At 47.5% G+C, this 13167-nt stretch overlaps 1 protein-coding gene across 1 annotated transcript; it reads left to right on the top strand.

Annotated features, from left to right (window-relative positions):
* The first annotated feature begins 8445 nt into the window (after positions 1-8445).
* On the top strand, positions 8446-9949 carry LOC111404409. Its single transcript, XM_023033221.1, has 3 exons — positions 8446-9110; positions 9198-9453; positions 9620-9949. Exons 1-3 carry the CDS (start codon positions 8446-8448, stop codon positions 9947-9949), a joined length of 1251 nt encoding a protein of 416 aa, XP_022888989.1.
* Positions 9950-13167: the final 3218 nt, after the last annotated feature.

The following is a 13167-nucleotide window of genomic DNA, read 5'->3' as shown; positions in this document are numbered from 1 at the left end:
CCTAAGCTCATGAACTCTGCCATGAAGGCGGTAAAGGTAGAGATGGTTCGGAAAGTTGAGGTGAAGGAGTAGGCTGAAGAGCCAGCGAAGTTGGCTACAATAAAGGCAGAAGAGGAGGCTTTTCAACAGAAGCCCGTAAGGACCCAGGGAAAATCCCCTAACTTCCTGGCTAGGCGTGAAGAAGAGCTTTCCCCTGCTTTGTTGGAGGCTCTTCCTAAAGAGGTCCGAGGTGCTGCAGCCAGTTTTTACAAATTTTGGACTGACAGGTAGGTGCTGCACGCCTCGCCCTGCGACGTCGTTGACCTCTCAAGGGCCTTGGTGAGCCAAAGCACGAGGACATTTGGCTTTGGTTTGGAGTATAGAGAGGTCCTCACTGACTTCCAAGCGAGGACCATGTCCTCAGAAAAGAAGCTGGCCTCTGCTGAGGAGGAGTTGAAGAGGTTGAGGGCCGAGGCAATGGAGACTAAGGCCCAAAAAGTTGAAGATGCTGCAAAGTTGGAATCTGCCTTGGCCCAAATAGAGGCCTTGAAGAAGGAGGCATATGAGTCTCAGTGTGAGGTGGCCTCCCTTACTAAAAAGGTGGTGATGTTAAATAATCATTAGATAGTCACTGCTGAGACTCTGGAAAAAATAAACCTTGAGCTTGCTGGGGCCAAGGATGCATACCACTTTCTAAATGACCAAATAAAATGGCATATTGATGAACTGGCCAAGGTGAGAGAGGCAGCCAAGTTGGCGGGGGAGGAGGCAGTCAAAGAATTCGTTGCCATTTTCCACAACACCGAGGAGTACAGGAGCTTCAGCGCATACTGGAGGAATTTTGGCTACGCTGAGGTGATGGAGAGGGCTGAGGAACTTTACCCAAGCTACGACCTGTCCCAACTCAGGTCTAAGTTTGTGGATGAGGTACCTTAGACCCTAGTTGAGGAAGCAGTAGGGAAAGAAGCAGCTAAAAAAATTGAAGAAGGGCCTGACGCTGAAGCTGCTGAAGTTCCTGCTACAGAGGCACTCCCTCCATCATCCGAAGCTTAGTGTAGGTTTTCTTTTCAGTTTCTAACAATGTATTGGCCTTGAATCCACCTTTTGTAATGTTCTCAATATTAATGAATGCCATGTTTTGTAAAGTTTTACTTTCTTTTTAATATCAATTGCATGCACGTCGGTAAATAAACAAGCATAAGTTTGAATTAGCAATCTGAACATGAGATCCTGCTTCAAGGTGAGCTAACAATCAAGCCATATAAATGATGACTTAATGGGTTGTACTGAGGCTCGATCACCATGATGTCTAAATTGTACTTAGATTATTTGACTGAGTCTTTCCAATGAGTTCGAATGATGGGTGAGATATGCATGTCGAGGCATGTGGAGTGAGCCTCAGAGTTCATTCGAGGTGACCCCAGACTTAGGTGTCTGGACCTCTCCTTCGAGGCTCTCACGCTTCCCTACATGGTGGATGGCGGAGCCACGTAGAGGCTTCTCCCAATGGCGTTCAGCCATGCCAAAGGAAGGCATGTGGAGTGAGTCTTGGAGTCCAGACAAGGTGAGCCCAGAGTTGGGGGTCTGGACCTCTCCTCTGAGGCTCCAGTGCATCGAGATTTGTAGCTATGTTTAATGACATTTTATTGAAGTTGAAACAATTACATAAGCTAGGAAAGATCCTCAAGCGATGCGGTACATTTATTGGTAGTAAATTCTGAGATGCTCAATGTTCCATGGACGAGGCTGTGCCTTGCCTTCAGGTCGGATCTCTTCTTTAACTCTGTAAGGACCTTCCCAGTTTGGACCCATGGTACCATCTCCAGGTCCTTTGGAGGAGAGGAAGACTTTTCTAAGGACCAGGTCATTGATTCAGAAGGACCTTTTCTTCACCTTAGAATTGAAGTATTTGGTCATTTTCTTTTAGTAAGCGGTGAGCCTCAATTGGGAGTCATCTCTCCTCTCAGCAATGAAGTCGAGGTTGAACCTCCGTAGCTCGTTATTAGATATTTCGCTGAAGTACAGACGACGCGGTGATGGTAAGCCGACCTCGATTGAGCTCGTGGCTTCGGATCCTTATGCCATGAGGAAAGAGTTTCTCCTGTGGGAGTTCTTGTGGTAGTTTGGATTGCCCAAAGAACTTGAGGTAGCTCATCAAACTAGGCTCCCTTTGATGCATCCAGTTTTCTTTTGAGGACATATTTGATAGTTTTGTTTACAGCTTCAACTTGGCCATTGTCTTGGAGATGATGAGGAGTTGAGAAGTGCTTCTTGATTCTAAGTTCTTCACATAGGTTCCTGATCTTTTTGTTGTCGAACTGCCTTCCATTGTCTGAAACTATGGAGTGGGAAATTTCAAACTGGCATATAATATTCTTCCAAAAGAACTTGAAGGTGTTTGCTTCCGTGATTTTTGCTAGCAGTTCAACCTCAACCCACTTCGTGAAGTAGTCAATGGCCACAATGGCAAAGTTCGCGCCTCCTCTGCCTTTAGGTAAAAAAACCTATCAGATCTACGCCCCTCTTGGAGAAGGGCCATGGGCTGGAGATGACAGTTAGCTCCTGCAAGGGTTGCCTCTGAATGAGGGAAGAATTGTTGGCACTTGTCACACTTGCACACGAACTGGAGAGCATTCTTTTTCAATGTGGGCCAGTAGTACCCTTGCCTCAGTACCTTTGTGCGAAGACTATTCCTCCCGAATGATTGCCACACACACCTTTGTGGATTTCCCTTAGAATGTATGTGGCCTCTTCTCCCTTTATGCAGTGAAGAAGTGGGGAGGAGAAGCTTCTTTTGTAGAGTACGTCGTCGACGAAGAGGAAATGTGTTGACCTTCTTCTCAGCTTGTAGGCCTCATCTTTGTCAGTAGGCAGGACCTGGTCCTTTAAGTAGGCTATGATTGGTTGCATCAAGGTGGGAGTCCCTTTGACCCACATCACCTTAGAGGCCTCGGTAGACGGCGTGAGGAGGTACTCAATTGGTACTATAGCAAGTAGTTTGGAGTCTCTGCTGCTCGCGAGTTTGGAGAGAGCATCTGCATGTGCATTCTCAAGGTGAGGGATCTGCATTACTTCGAATTTTTCAAAAGATGGGAGAAAGTTCATGAACATCGTCAAGAATGAGGCCATGCTTTTATCTTTAGCTAAAAAACTGCCATCACTTGGCTCACAACCAGCTGCGATTCACTGTTGACAAGTCGCCTTCTCACCTGCATTTCTTTGGCTAATCTGAGGCCCGTAAGGAGCACCTCATACTCAGCAGCGTTGTTGGTGCCTTAAATCTGAATCTCACGGCTGAGTTCAGCTTATGACCTTCTGGGCGACAATGACAACCCCAGCTCCCGTACCTGTGTCTCCAGCCGAACCATCCACGAACAAGTTCCACGTGGGGGCTCAACAAGTTCCATAACCTCTTTCGTATCAGGTACATTGGTGAACTCTACTACAAAATCATCTAAGATTGGCCCTTGATGACTGCTATTGTCTTAAACATAACGTCGAATTCACTTAACTCTACTACCCATTTCAGTAGTCTTCTCGAGGCATCCGACTTCTGTAGTACTTGCCTCAAAGGAAAGCTGGTCAAAACATGAATGGTGCATGCTTGGAAGTAGGGCCTCAGCTTCCTAGAGGTTGTGATCAAGGCTAAGTCGAGCTTCTCCATATCGAAATAGCATGTTTTCGGAGATAGGAGTGCCTTGCTGGTGTAATACACGGGAAGTTGGGTGGTTCATTCTTCTCGGGTCAGGACCACACTGATGGCCTCATCGGAGACGATCAGGTATAGTTGAAGGATATCATCAGGCTTTGTCTTGGAGAGGAGGGGGCCTGCCCTAGATGCCGTTTCAAGCCCTGAAAGGCCTCTTCACATTCTTCATTCCATTCGAATTTCTTTCCGACTTTCAATACCTTGAAGAACGGGAGGCATTTATCGATGGCCTTGGAGACAAAGCGGCTAAGGGCTACCACCCGTCCTATTAGGCTTTGGACTTTCTTAGGTTTTGGGGGGATTTCATCTCGAGTAAGGCATTGATCTTTTCAGGGTTGGCTTCGATTCCTCTTTGGTTCACCATGTACCCTAGGAACTTACTAGAGGCAATGCCAAAAGCACACTTGAGGGGGTTGAGCTTCATCTTGTACCTCCTGAGGATTCGAAAAGTGTTATCCAAGCGTGTCACATGGTCATCTGCCTTCAGGCTTTTCACATGCATATCATCAACATAGACTTCCATTGTCTTGTTGATGAGGTTTGTTTTTTATTGTCATACTTGGCCAACCTATGTGGGCCTATGGCCCACTCAATCCAAACCACGTGACACTCAAGCCGAAGTGGACTGAATGGCCGAGGCCCTTTATGCTGAAGCCCATATGCCAAAGTTTGTGAAACTAGCCGAGTACTACATGAGTGGCAAAAGCCTTGAATCCGAAGCCGAAGCAGAAGCCTTCGAACCATGAAGGAACGTCTTCCATGGTCACTTCTCCCAAGAGATCTCCTACATAAAGATCTGGTTAGAATGATTGATGGAACGCCTGTAATAGGTGCATATGTTAAGTCTTATCACTAGTATGGGGGTTCCGCACAAGCAATAAATGCGCAGCAAGCTAGCAAGTCAAGGATGTTGTCTAGAATTGGATGTTTGAATTAAGAAGATGAGGCCACGTTTCACCTCATCTAAGGGCTGTCATTTCACATGTAACACTATATATACATCCTTTGTATAACATTGAAGGACTAATGCAAGAATCAATATAAGGAACCACACTTTACTCTCTCTTTCATATTATCTTGCAACACAATACGAGTTCACACATATTTACATGCACATTCATGAGCACCGATTGGTAATTATTGTACAATCGGATTAAGAACATCCCGTTGGATTTCGAACGTTCTTATCCTGCGTCGTTGAGCCACTCCCACGCCCTTGATTCGTTCGTTCTAGACCGTCCATGTGTCTTAGCGTGTAGGACCTTCGCTCATGTGTATCCGGGTAGGTCCGGTATCTGTTGGCAACACCTTTTGGGGTCAACAGATTGGCGCCATCTGTGGAAAACCATACAATATCCACGAACAACCTTGTGGTGAAAGCTTATTGAAGAACATTTGGGCACCCCCTTGAAAAAGGATTTGTTCTTGAAAAAGAACAAGAGGAAGCCCCACAACTTAGCACAATCTAAAGTCAGACGAAAATAAAATGAGTTCAAATGAAGACGCACCCCCCAGGAGGGCAAGAGAAAATGCGAATGTGCTTTCTCCACCCGCTGCCCCAGCAGCTCGGCAAAGACTCCACCACCACCAAAGAAGAGGTGGAATGCGGGCGACGGCACGACTGTCAAGAGAAATGTCTATCATGGCAGCCAACATGAGGGACATTGCTAGCTAAAACTTGGCTATGAGGGAGCTTATGGCCCAAATGCAGGGCCAGGGAGGCTTCCCCATTCCGCCATACGCCCCTCAAGGGAACTACCAGCAAGATAATGAAGCTCAAAGTCATAGAGCTGCCTCGCCGGACTATAGCCAAGGTGGAATCTCATTTGAAAGGGAAGTGGAAGTTGATGTTTCCTCCAATTACGCTTCTGGCTGACCCACCGAGGTCCCATTGAACCATGATAGCTTCCCACATCCATATGAGCAAGAGCCAAGACATAGGAGGGCAGGCAGTGTATTTGACAGAATTAGCCCCGCTGAACCGAGGCTTAGCAACAGCAGGCTCACCAGCCTTGGACAAGGTCACCGCCTGCACCGCCAATGCCCCAGCTGGAAGAAAGGCGTGAAAATGCCCCCCTATTGCTCCGCCTAGAAATAGGCACCAGATGAGGAAGGAAGAGGCTAGGAATCATCCCTGAACCTCTCACCAACAACCACGGCATGACGTTGATGAATACGATTCAAATGAGCATCAGAGGTCCTATGACTTGGATGATGACGATGATAATTTACCATTCTCAAGGGAACTAAGGAGTGCCTAGGTTCCAAGCCACTATGAATGCCAAAGATACCAAAGTATGACGGAAGAGGCGACCCAGAGAAGTACTTGAATGCTTATAAAACTCACATGAGCCTAAGGGGTGCCACCATAGTTGTGAAATGTAGAGCTTTCCATTTAACACTTAGAGGAGCGGCTGAAATTTGGTATACCAGGTTACCACCTGAGAGCATAAGAAGTTGGCCTGAGTTCAAGACAACATTCTTGAGGTTTGCGGTAAGCAAAGAAGGAGAAGTCCCCATCCAATGTCTCCAAGACATGAGACAAGAACATGGGGAGTCCCTAAAGAGCTTCCTATCTCGCTTCACCGATGAAATGACGTATTGCGTGCAAGTCACCGACCGTGAGACACTATCCGTATTAAGGGGAGGCCTGAACATGAATACCTTATTTTGGAGGGACGTGCAAAATCAAGATCCCACCACCTATGATGCCCTACTCGAGATGATGAGGCGGGAAATCATCAACGAAGAATTGATTGAGCATTGGAACATGGCAAGTAGAGGCTTCCCACCTCCTCAGAGGCAGCGTGCTAGAGGGCCGACTTCCCACCTGATGGACTACCAAATGAACCAGGCTGGAAATGAGAGTTCTGGCCAAGCATTTGCCACCACAACTTTGAACGCAGTTCCTACCTTGGCAAATGTGGATATCAACCTAATAACTAACACCCAGTAGTTAGAAACCCCCAAGGATCTCGTAGGGGGAGAGGTCGAGGCCAAGGTTTAGGACCTAGAAATAGGTCAAATCAGAACCCACCAGGATACTGTGTACACCATAGGTCCTATGGACACAACACAGCGGATTGCTGAGACTTTGCGCATCGCTCCCGGCTGGAACCCCCTAGGGACAGAAATGAATCGCCACAGGCAAACAGGCCCCGTCCAGGCACAACAACCGACGTGGGTGTGAGGAGACTGCTCCTCGTTAAAGGGATGTTTTCCCACAATGAAGGGAGCCTGATACGGAGAAACCCAGGAAAGGGCACAAGCACCAAAGAAATCGACAAGCCCAGAATGAGGCTCCTATCCACGAGGTGGATACCATATTTGGATGCCCGTATGTTGGCGGTGAAACATGAAACTCCAAAAGGAATTACGTCAGGGAGGCTAAACACCCCCTTTGGTAAGCTATATTGTGGACAACATCTCCTAGAGGAACCAAGTTCCACCCATTTTCTTTACCCAGGAGGACGTCGAAGGAGTTCGCTACCGCCATTGCAATGCACTTGTTGTGAGAGTCGTCATAGCCCAAAATGGGCTCAAGCGAATGTTAGTTGACAACGGTAGCTCTATCAACATTTGGTTCAGATCCGCATTTGAGAAGATGATATTGGATCATCAGTTAATGCCCACCACAACTCCTCTGTACGGATTCACTGGAGATAGCATCACTCCAAGGGGAAAGATAACACTTGCAGTGGAGATGGGAGAGTCTCCCCAAACTACGATGAACTTCATGGAGTTCCTCATTATCGATAGTCAATTGACCTACCATGGAGTATTAGGTAGGCAAGCCCTAAAAGAATTGGGAGCAGTCACCTCCATCCACCACCTAGGCATGAAATTCTCGACGAAAAATGGGGTGGCAACAGTGAAAGGTGACCAAAGAGGATCAAGAGAGTGTTATCTAAGCTCCATCAAAAAGGTAGAGCCCCGGGACGTCCATGTAGTCATAGCAGATAGTCATGGATGGCGTCCCAGGTGATGCTCCCACCGAACCAGAAGATATTGATATGATTGATGCACCATCCAATCTGGAGATGTTGGTCATTCATGAGATTGATCCCCGCATAATTGAACACGAACCTCAAGCATCCCCGGTTGAGAAACTTGAGAGCTTCTCGGTAGACCCCCGAGACCCATCCAAGGTGCTGAAAGTAGGCAAGGGCTTATCCAACATTCTGAAGGAAAAGATTAAGGATTTCCTAAGTAGGAACCTTGATGTCTTTGCTTGGCGGCATGAGGACATGGTAGGCATAGACACCAAGGTCAGTTGCCACCACCTGAAAATCGATCCTAAGGTTGCCCTGCACAGACAAAAAAAGAGAGCCCTCAATCCTGAAAGGTACGATGCTCTGAAGGAAGAGGTTCAGAAGCTCATCCAAAATGGCTTTATTAGGGAGGCCACCTATTCGAGATGGGTCTCCAACCCGGTCTTAGTAAAGAAACACAACGGCAAGTGGAGGGTGTGCATCGATTTCACCAACCTCAACAGAGCTTGCCCGAGAGATAGCTTTCCTCTCCCAAGGATTGACCAACTAGTGGACTCCATGACTGGGCACAAGTTGTTGAGCTTTACGGACGCATACTCCGGATACAACCAAATACCCATACACCCGGTCAATGAGGAACACACTTCTTTCATCACAGACCGAGGCCTTTATTGTTATAGGATGATGCCTTTCGGGTTGAAAAACGTCGGAGCAACTTACCAAAGGCTCATCAACAAAATGTTTATGGACCTCATCGGCAAGACAATGGAGGTATACGTGGATGATATGTTGGTAAAGAGTTTGGAGGCTGAGGACCACATAACGCACCTCAACAGCACCTTCCAAATCTTGAGAAGGTATAGGATGAGGCTCAGCCCCCTCAAGTACGCCTTTGGGGTGGCCTTTGGCAAATTCTTAGGATACATGGTCAATCAACGCGAAATTGAAGCAAACCCTGAGAAGATTGAGACTCTATGCACGATGAGGTCCCCCCAGAAACCAAAGGAGGTGCAAAGTCTGACTGGGCAAGTGGCTGCACTTAGCCGCTTCGTATCCAAAGCTACAGACAAATGCCTCCCATTTTTCAAAGTACTAAAAGTTGGGAAGAAGTTTCAATGGAACAAAGAATCTGAAATGGCCTTCCAAGACCTGAAAAGGCACCTGGGGCAGGCCCCCCCTTCCAAACCGAAGCCCGATGAGATCCTACAGCTATATCTGGTCGTCTCCAAAGAGGCCATCAGTTCGGTCCTAACCCGAGAAAAGAGAACCACCCAACTCCCCATTTACTATACAAGTAAAGCACTCATATCGTCGGAAACCCGTTACCCCGATATGGAGAAGCTCGCTTTGGCCTTGATCACGGCTTCCAAGAAATTGAGATCCTACTTCCAAGCTCACACCGTCCATGTGCTAACAAACTTTTCCCTAAAGTAAGTGCTCCAGAAGCCCAATACCTCTGGAGGATTATTGAAGTGGGCAGTGGAGTTGAGTGAATTTGACCTCGTGTTCAAGGTTAGGACAGTCATCAAGGGTCAAGCCTTGGCCGACTTTGTGGCAGAATTCGCCAATTTACCCAAGGTAGATGAAATCATGGAACCCGTCGAGCCCCCTATGTGGAACTTATTTGTTGATGGGTTGGTCGGGGATGCCGACTCAGGTGCTAAAGTTGTCCTCATCAGCCCTGAAGATCACAAGCTAAACTCAGCTGTGAGGTTCGGGGTTCAAAGCCACCAACAATGTAGCAGAATACGAGGCACTACTTGCAGGCATCAGGTTGGCCAAAGAAATACAAGTAAAGAGGCTCCTCATCAGCAGTGAGTCCTAGCTAGTTGTTAACCAGGTCAATGGTAACTTCTCAGCTAAGGACAAAACAATGGCCTCCTACTTGAAAATGGTGATGAACCCCATCCCATCCTTTGAAAAACTTGAACTAACCTAGAACCTTCGTGTTGAAAATGCTCATGTGGATGCACTCTCCAAGCTCGCTAGAAGCAAGGATTCAGAACTACTCATAGTAGTGCCTATAGAGCACCTCCTCCTGCCTTCAACAGAGGCCCCCAATGTGATGTGGGTCGTTGGAACTCCTACCTGGATGCAGCCGATCGTAGCATACCTCAAAGACCAGATACTTCCCACTGACAAGCTTGAGGCCTACAAGCTAAGGAGGAGGTCAACCCACTTCCTCTTTGTTGATGATGTTCTCTACAAGAGAAGCTTCTCCTCTCCACTCTTGCGATGTGTCGGAGAGAAAAAGCTAATTACATATTAAGAGAAGTCCATGAGGGTGTGTGCGGCAATCACTCCAGAGGTCTATCTTTGGCACAAAAAATATTGAGGCAGTGGTACTACTCGCCTACCCTGAAAAGGGACGCCCTTGAGTTTGTACGAAAGTGTGACAAATGCCAACGATTCTCTTTGGTACAAAGGCAACCGTCACAGGATTTGACTGCGGTCTCCAGCCCTTGGCCTTTTTCGAAGTGGGGTGTGGACCTCATAGGTCCTCTACCTAAAGGTAGAGGAGGTGCAAGCTTTGCAATTGTGGCCATCGATTACTTTACAAAATGGCTTGAGGCTGAACCATTGGCAAAAATTATAGAAGCAAACACTTCCAAGTTCTTATGGAAGAATATTATATATCGATTCGAGATTTCCTATTCAATCGTCTCAGACAATGGTAGACAATTCGACAACAAGAAGGTCAGAGCACTATGCAAGGAACTCGACATCAAGAAGCATTTCTCCACGCCTCACCACCCACAAGCAAATGGCCAAGTTGAGGCTGTCAACAAAACGATCAAACACATCCTGAAAAAGGAAGCTTGATGTGTCAAAAGGGGCTTGGGTGGATGAGCTACCACAAGTACTTTGGGCAATCCGAGCCACCATGAAGACCCCAACCGGGGAGACACATTTCCTCATGGCATATGGTACTGAGGCGATGAGCCCAGTCGAGGTTGGACTCCCGTCCCCAAGACGTTTACATTTTAGTGAGATGACAAACGATGAGCTTTTGAGGTGCGACCTCGACTTCATTGAAGAAAGAAGAGATGACTCCCAGTTAAAGCTCGGCAATATCAAAGGAAAATGACGAAGTACTTCAACTCAAAGGTAAAGAAGAGATCGTTCTGAATCAACGACTTGGTCCTAAGGAGAGTCTTCCTCTCCTCAAAGGAACCTGGTTCTGGTTCCCTAGGTCCAAACTGGGAAGGCCCATATAAAATCAGGAAAGATATTCGGCCTAGGACTTACTGGATTGAAGACATGAACGGCAAGGCACAACCCCATCCATGGAACATCGAGCACCTCAGAATCTATTACCAATGAGTGTACCGCCTCGCTGGACAATCTTTCCTAGCTCATGTAACATTTCTATGGTTCAATAAAATACTATGATTAAATTAACGTGTTGCATTACTTCTTCACCTTGGAGGAGAGGCCAAGGTCCCATCTCTGGGCCACCTCGCTTGAACTCCGAGGTGCATGAACTTGCCTCCCCTTGGCGAGGCTGAACGCTAAGGGGAGAAGCCTCAATAAGGCTGCACCATCCACGATGTTGGGAAGCGTCGTCACCTCGAAGGAGAGGCCAAAGTCCCATCTTTGGGCCACCTCGCTTGAACTCCGAGGCGCATGAACTTGCCTTTCCTTGGCGAGGCTGAACGCCAAGGGGAGAAGCCTCAACATGGTTACACCATCCATCATGTTGGGAAGCGTCGTCACCTCGGAGGAGAGGCTAAGGTCCCATCTCTGGGTCACCTTGCTTGAACTTCGAGGTGCATGAACTTGCCTTCCCTTGGCGAGGGTGAACGCCAAGGGGAGAAGCCTCAACATGGCTTCAGCATCCACCATGTTGGGAAGCATCGTCACCTCGGAGGAGAGGCTAGCATCCCATCTCTGGGCCACCTCGTCTGAACTCCGAGGCTAATACACTTGAATCAGAGTAATATTCCTAGTTTAGCTACAACACTGTCCATGTTTAGGATCCCTTCAGGTTACAGTCATTAACCTTAAGTACCATTCATTTGCTTAAGTCCAATATTGGTCATAACTCGTGAGGCTTGCATACAATTTATTTGTTCAAGTGATTGGAGTTAGGATACCCAATTAAAGTTATTCAGTTCTTCAATCAACATTACGTTCAATTACTTAATGAGGCCAACACACTTGAGAGAAAGAAATAACATTGAACGAAAAAGATATTATATTGATTATCAATTGAGATTACAAAAGGAGGGCCTGAGGCCAATACATCGTGAATAACTGAAAAGAAAACTATCCTAAGCCTGAGAAGATGATAGAGGTGCTTCAGCAGCTGGGACTTTCGTAGCTTGAGCATCAGACATTGCTTCTTCTGCCTCTGCTACTTTATCTTCCACCACTTCATCAGCTGGGGTTTGAGGTACCTCGTCCACAAACTCTGACCTGACTTGCGACAGGTCCTGATTGGGATACAACTCCTCAGCCCGCTCCACTACCTCGGTGTAAGCAAAGTTCCTCCAATAAGTACTGAAGCTCTTGTACTCTTCGGTGTTATGAAAGTTGGCAATATAGTCCCTCAAAGCCTCTTCCTTTGCCTCTTGGGCTTCCTCCCTTGCCTTGGTGGCATCATCCACATACCATTTGATTTGGCCTTCCAAGAAATGGTATGCCTCTTGGGATGATGCCAGTGCCAAGTTTGCATTCTCCAAGGCTTCGGCGGTCACCTTCTGGTGATCATTGGAAACCTCTACCTTTTTAGTTAAGGAGGCAACCTCACACTGGGACTCATGTACCTCCCTTTTCAATGCCTCTATCTGGGCCAAGGCAGACTCCAACTCGACCGATTCTTCAAGTTTTTGGGCCCTAAATACCTCAGCCTCGGCCCTTGTCGTCTTAAGCTCATCTACAAAGGAGGCTATCTTCCTGTCTGAGGCGATGGTCCTCATCTGGAAGTCAGTAAGGGCCTCCTTGCATTCCAGTGCAAGGCTAAAAAGTCCTAACACTTTGGCTCACAAGAGCCCTTGTCAAGTCCGTGGCATCACAGGAGGAGGCATACAACTACCATCGATCCGTCTAGAATTTATAAAAACTCTTAGTAGCGCCTCGGATCTTAGGTGGCAGGGCCTCCACCAAAGCTGGGGCCAAAGGCTCCTCCCTTCCGGCAAGGAAGCTCGAAGACTTCCCTTGCACTCGAACAGGCCTTTGTTTGGCAGCCTCCTCCTCAGTCGCCTCAGCTTTTCTCCTTGCAGCCTCTTTCCTCCCCTCTTCAGCCTCAGCGCGCCTTACCATTTCAATCTTAACCGCTTTCAAGGCGGCTTCCAGTAGCTTTAGCTGCCCGGTTTCTTTGCCTTCATGGGACATTGAAGTCCCAAACTTGCCAGATGAACTGGAGACATGCACCAACTTCCTCTTCTTTGGCTCCTTAGGGACTTTCTCTTTCCCCCGAGGCTCCTTGGGCTTGTCTTGCCTCTGGGAGGTCCCCTCTTCGAAAGCTTGTGAGGTGCTGTCCTT

Source organism: Olea europaea, chromosome 11 (genome assembly GCF_002742605.1).
Source record: "Olea europaea var. sylvestris chromosome 11, O_europaea_v1, whole genome shotgun sequence".
In the NCBI taxonomy this organism is placed as follows: Eukaryota; Viridiplantae; Streptophyta; class Magnoliopsida; order Lamiales; family Oleaceae; genus Olea; species Olea europaea.
The sequence above is the reverse complement of the archived record's forward strand: the minus strand, read 5'-3'. Positions and strand labels throughout refer to the sequence as shown.

What these genes read in the sequence shown, in the direction of transcription:
- LOC111404409 (XM_023033221.1), top strand. Translation starts at nt 8,446, where the DNA reads ATGGAGGTATACGTGGATGATATGTTGGTAAAGAGTTTGGAGGCTGAG. An exon ending in CTAACAAACTTTTCCCTAAA is followed by an intron (nt 9,111 to 9,197) that starts GTAAGTGCTCCA and finishes GTTCAAGGTTAG; the next exon opens with GACAGTCATCAAGGGTCAAG. An exon ending in GCACTACTTGCAGGCATCAG is followed by an intron (nt 9,454 to 9,619) that starts GTTGGCCAAAGA and finishes GAACTAACCTAG; the next exon opens with AACCTTCGTGTTGAAAATGC.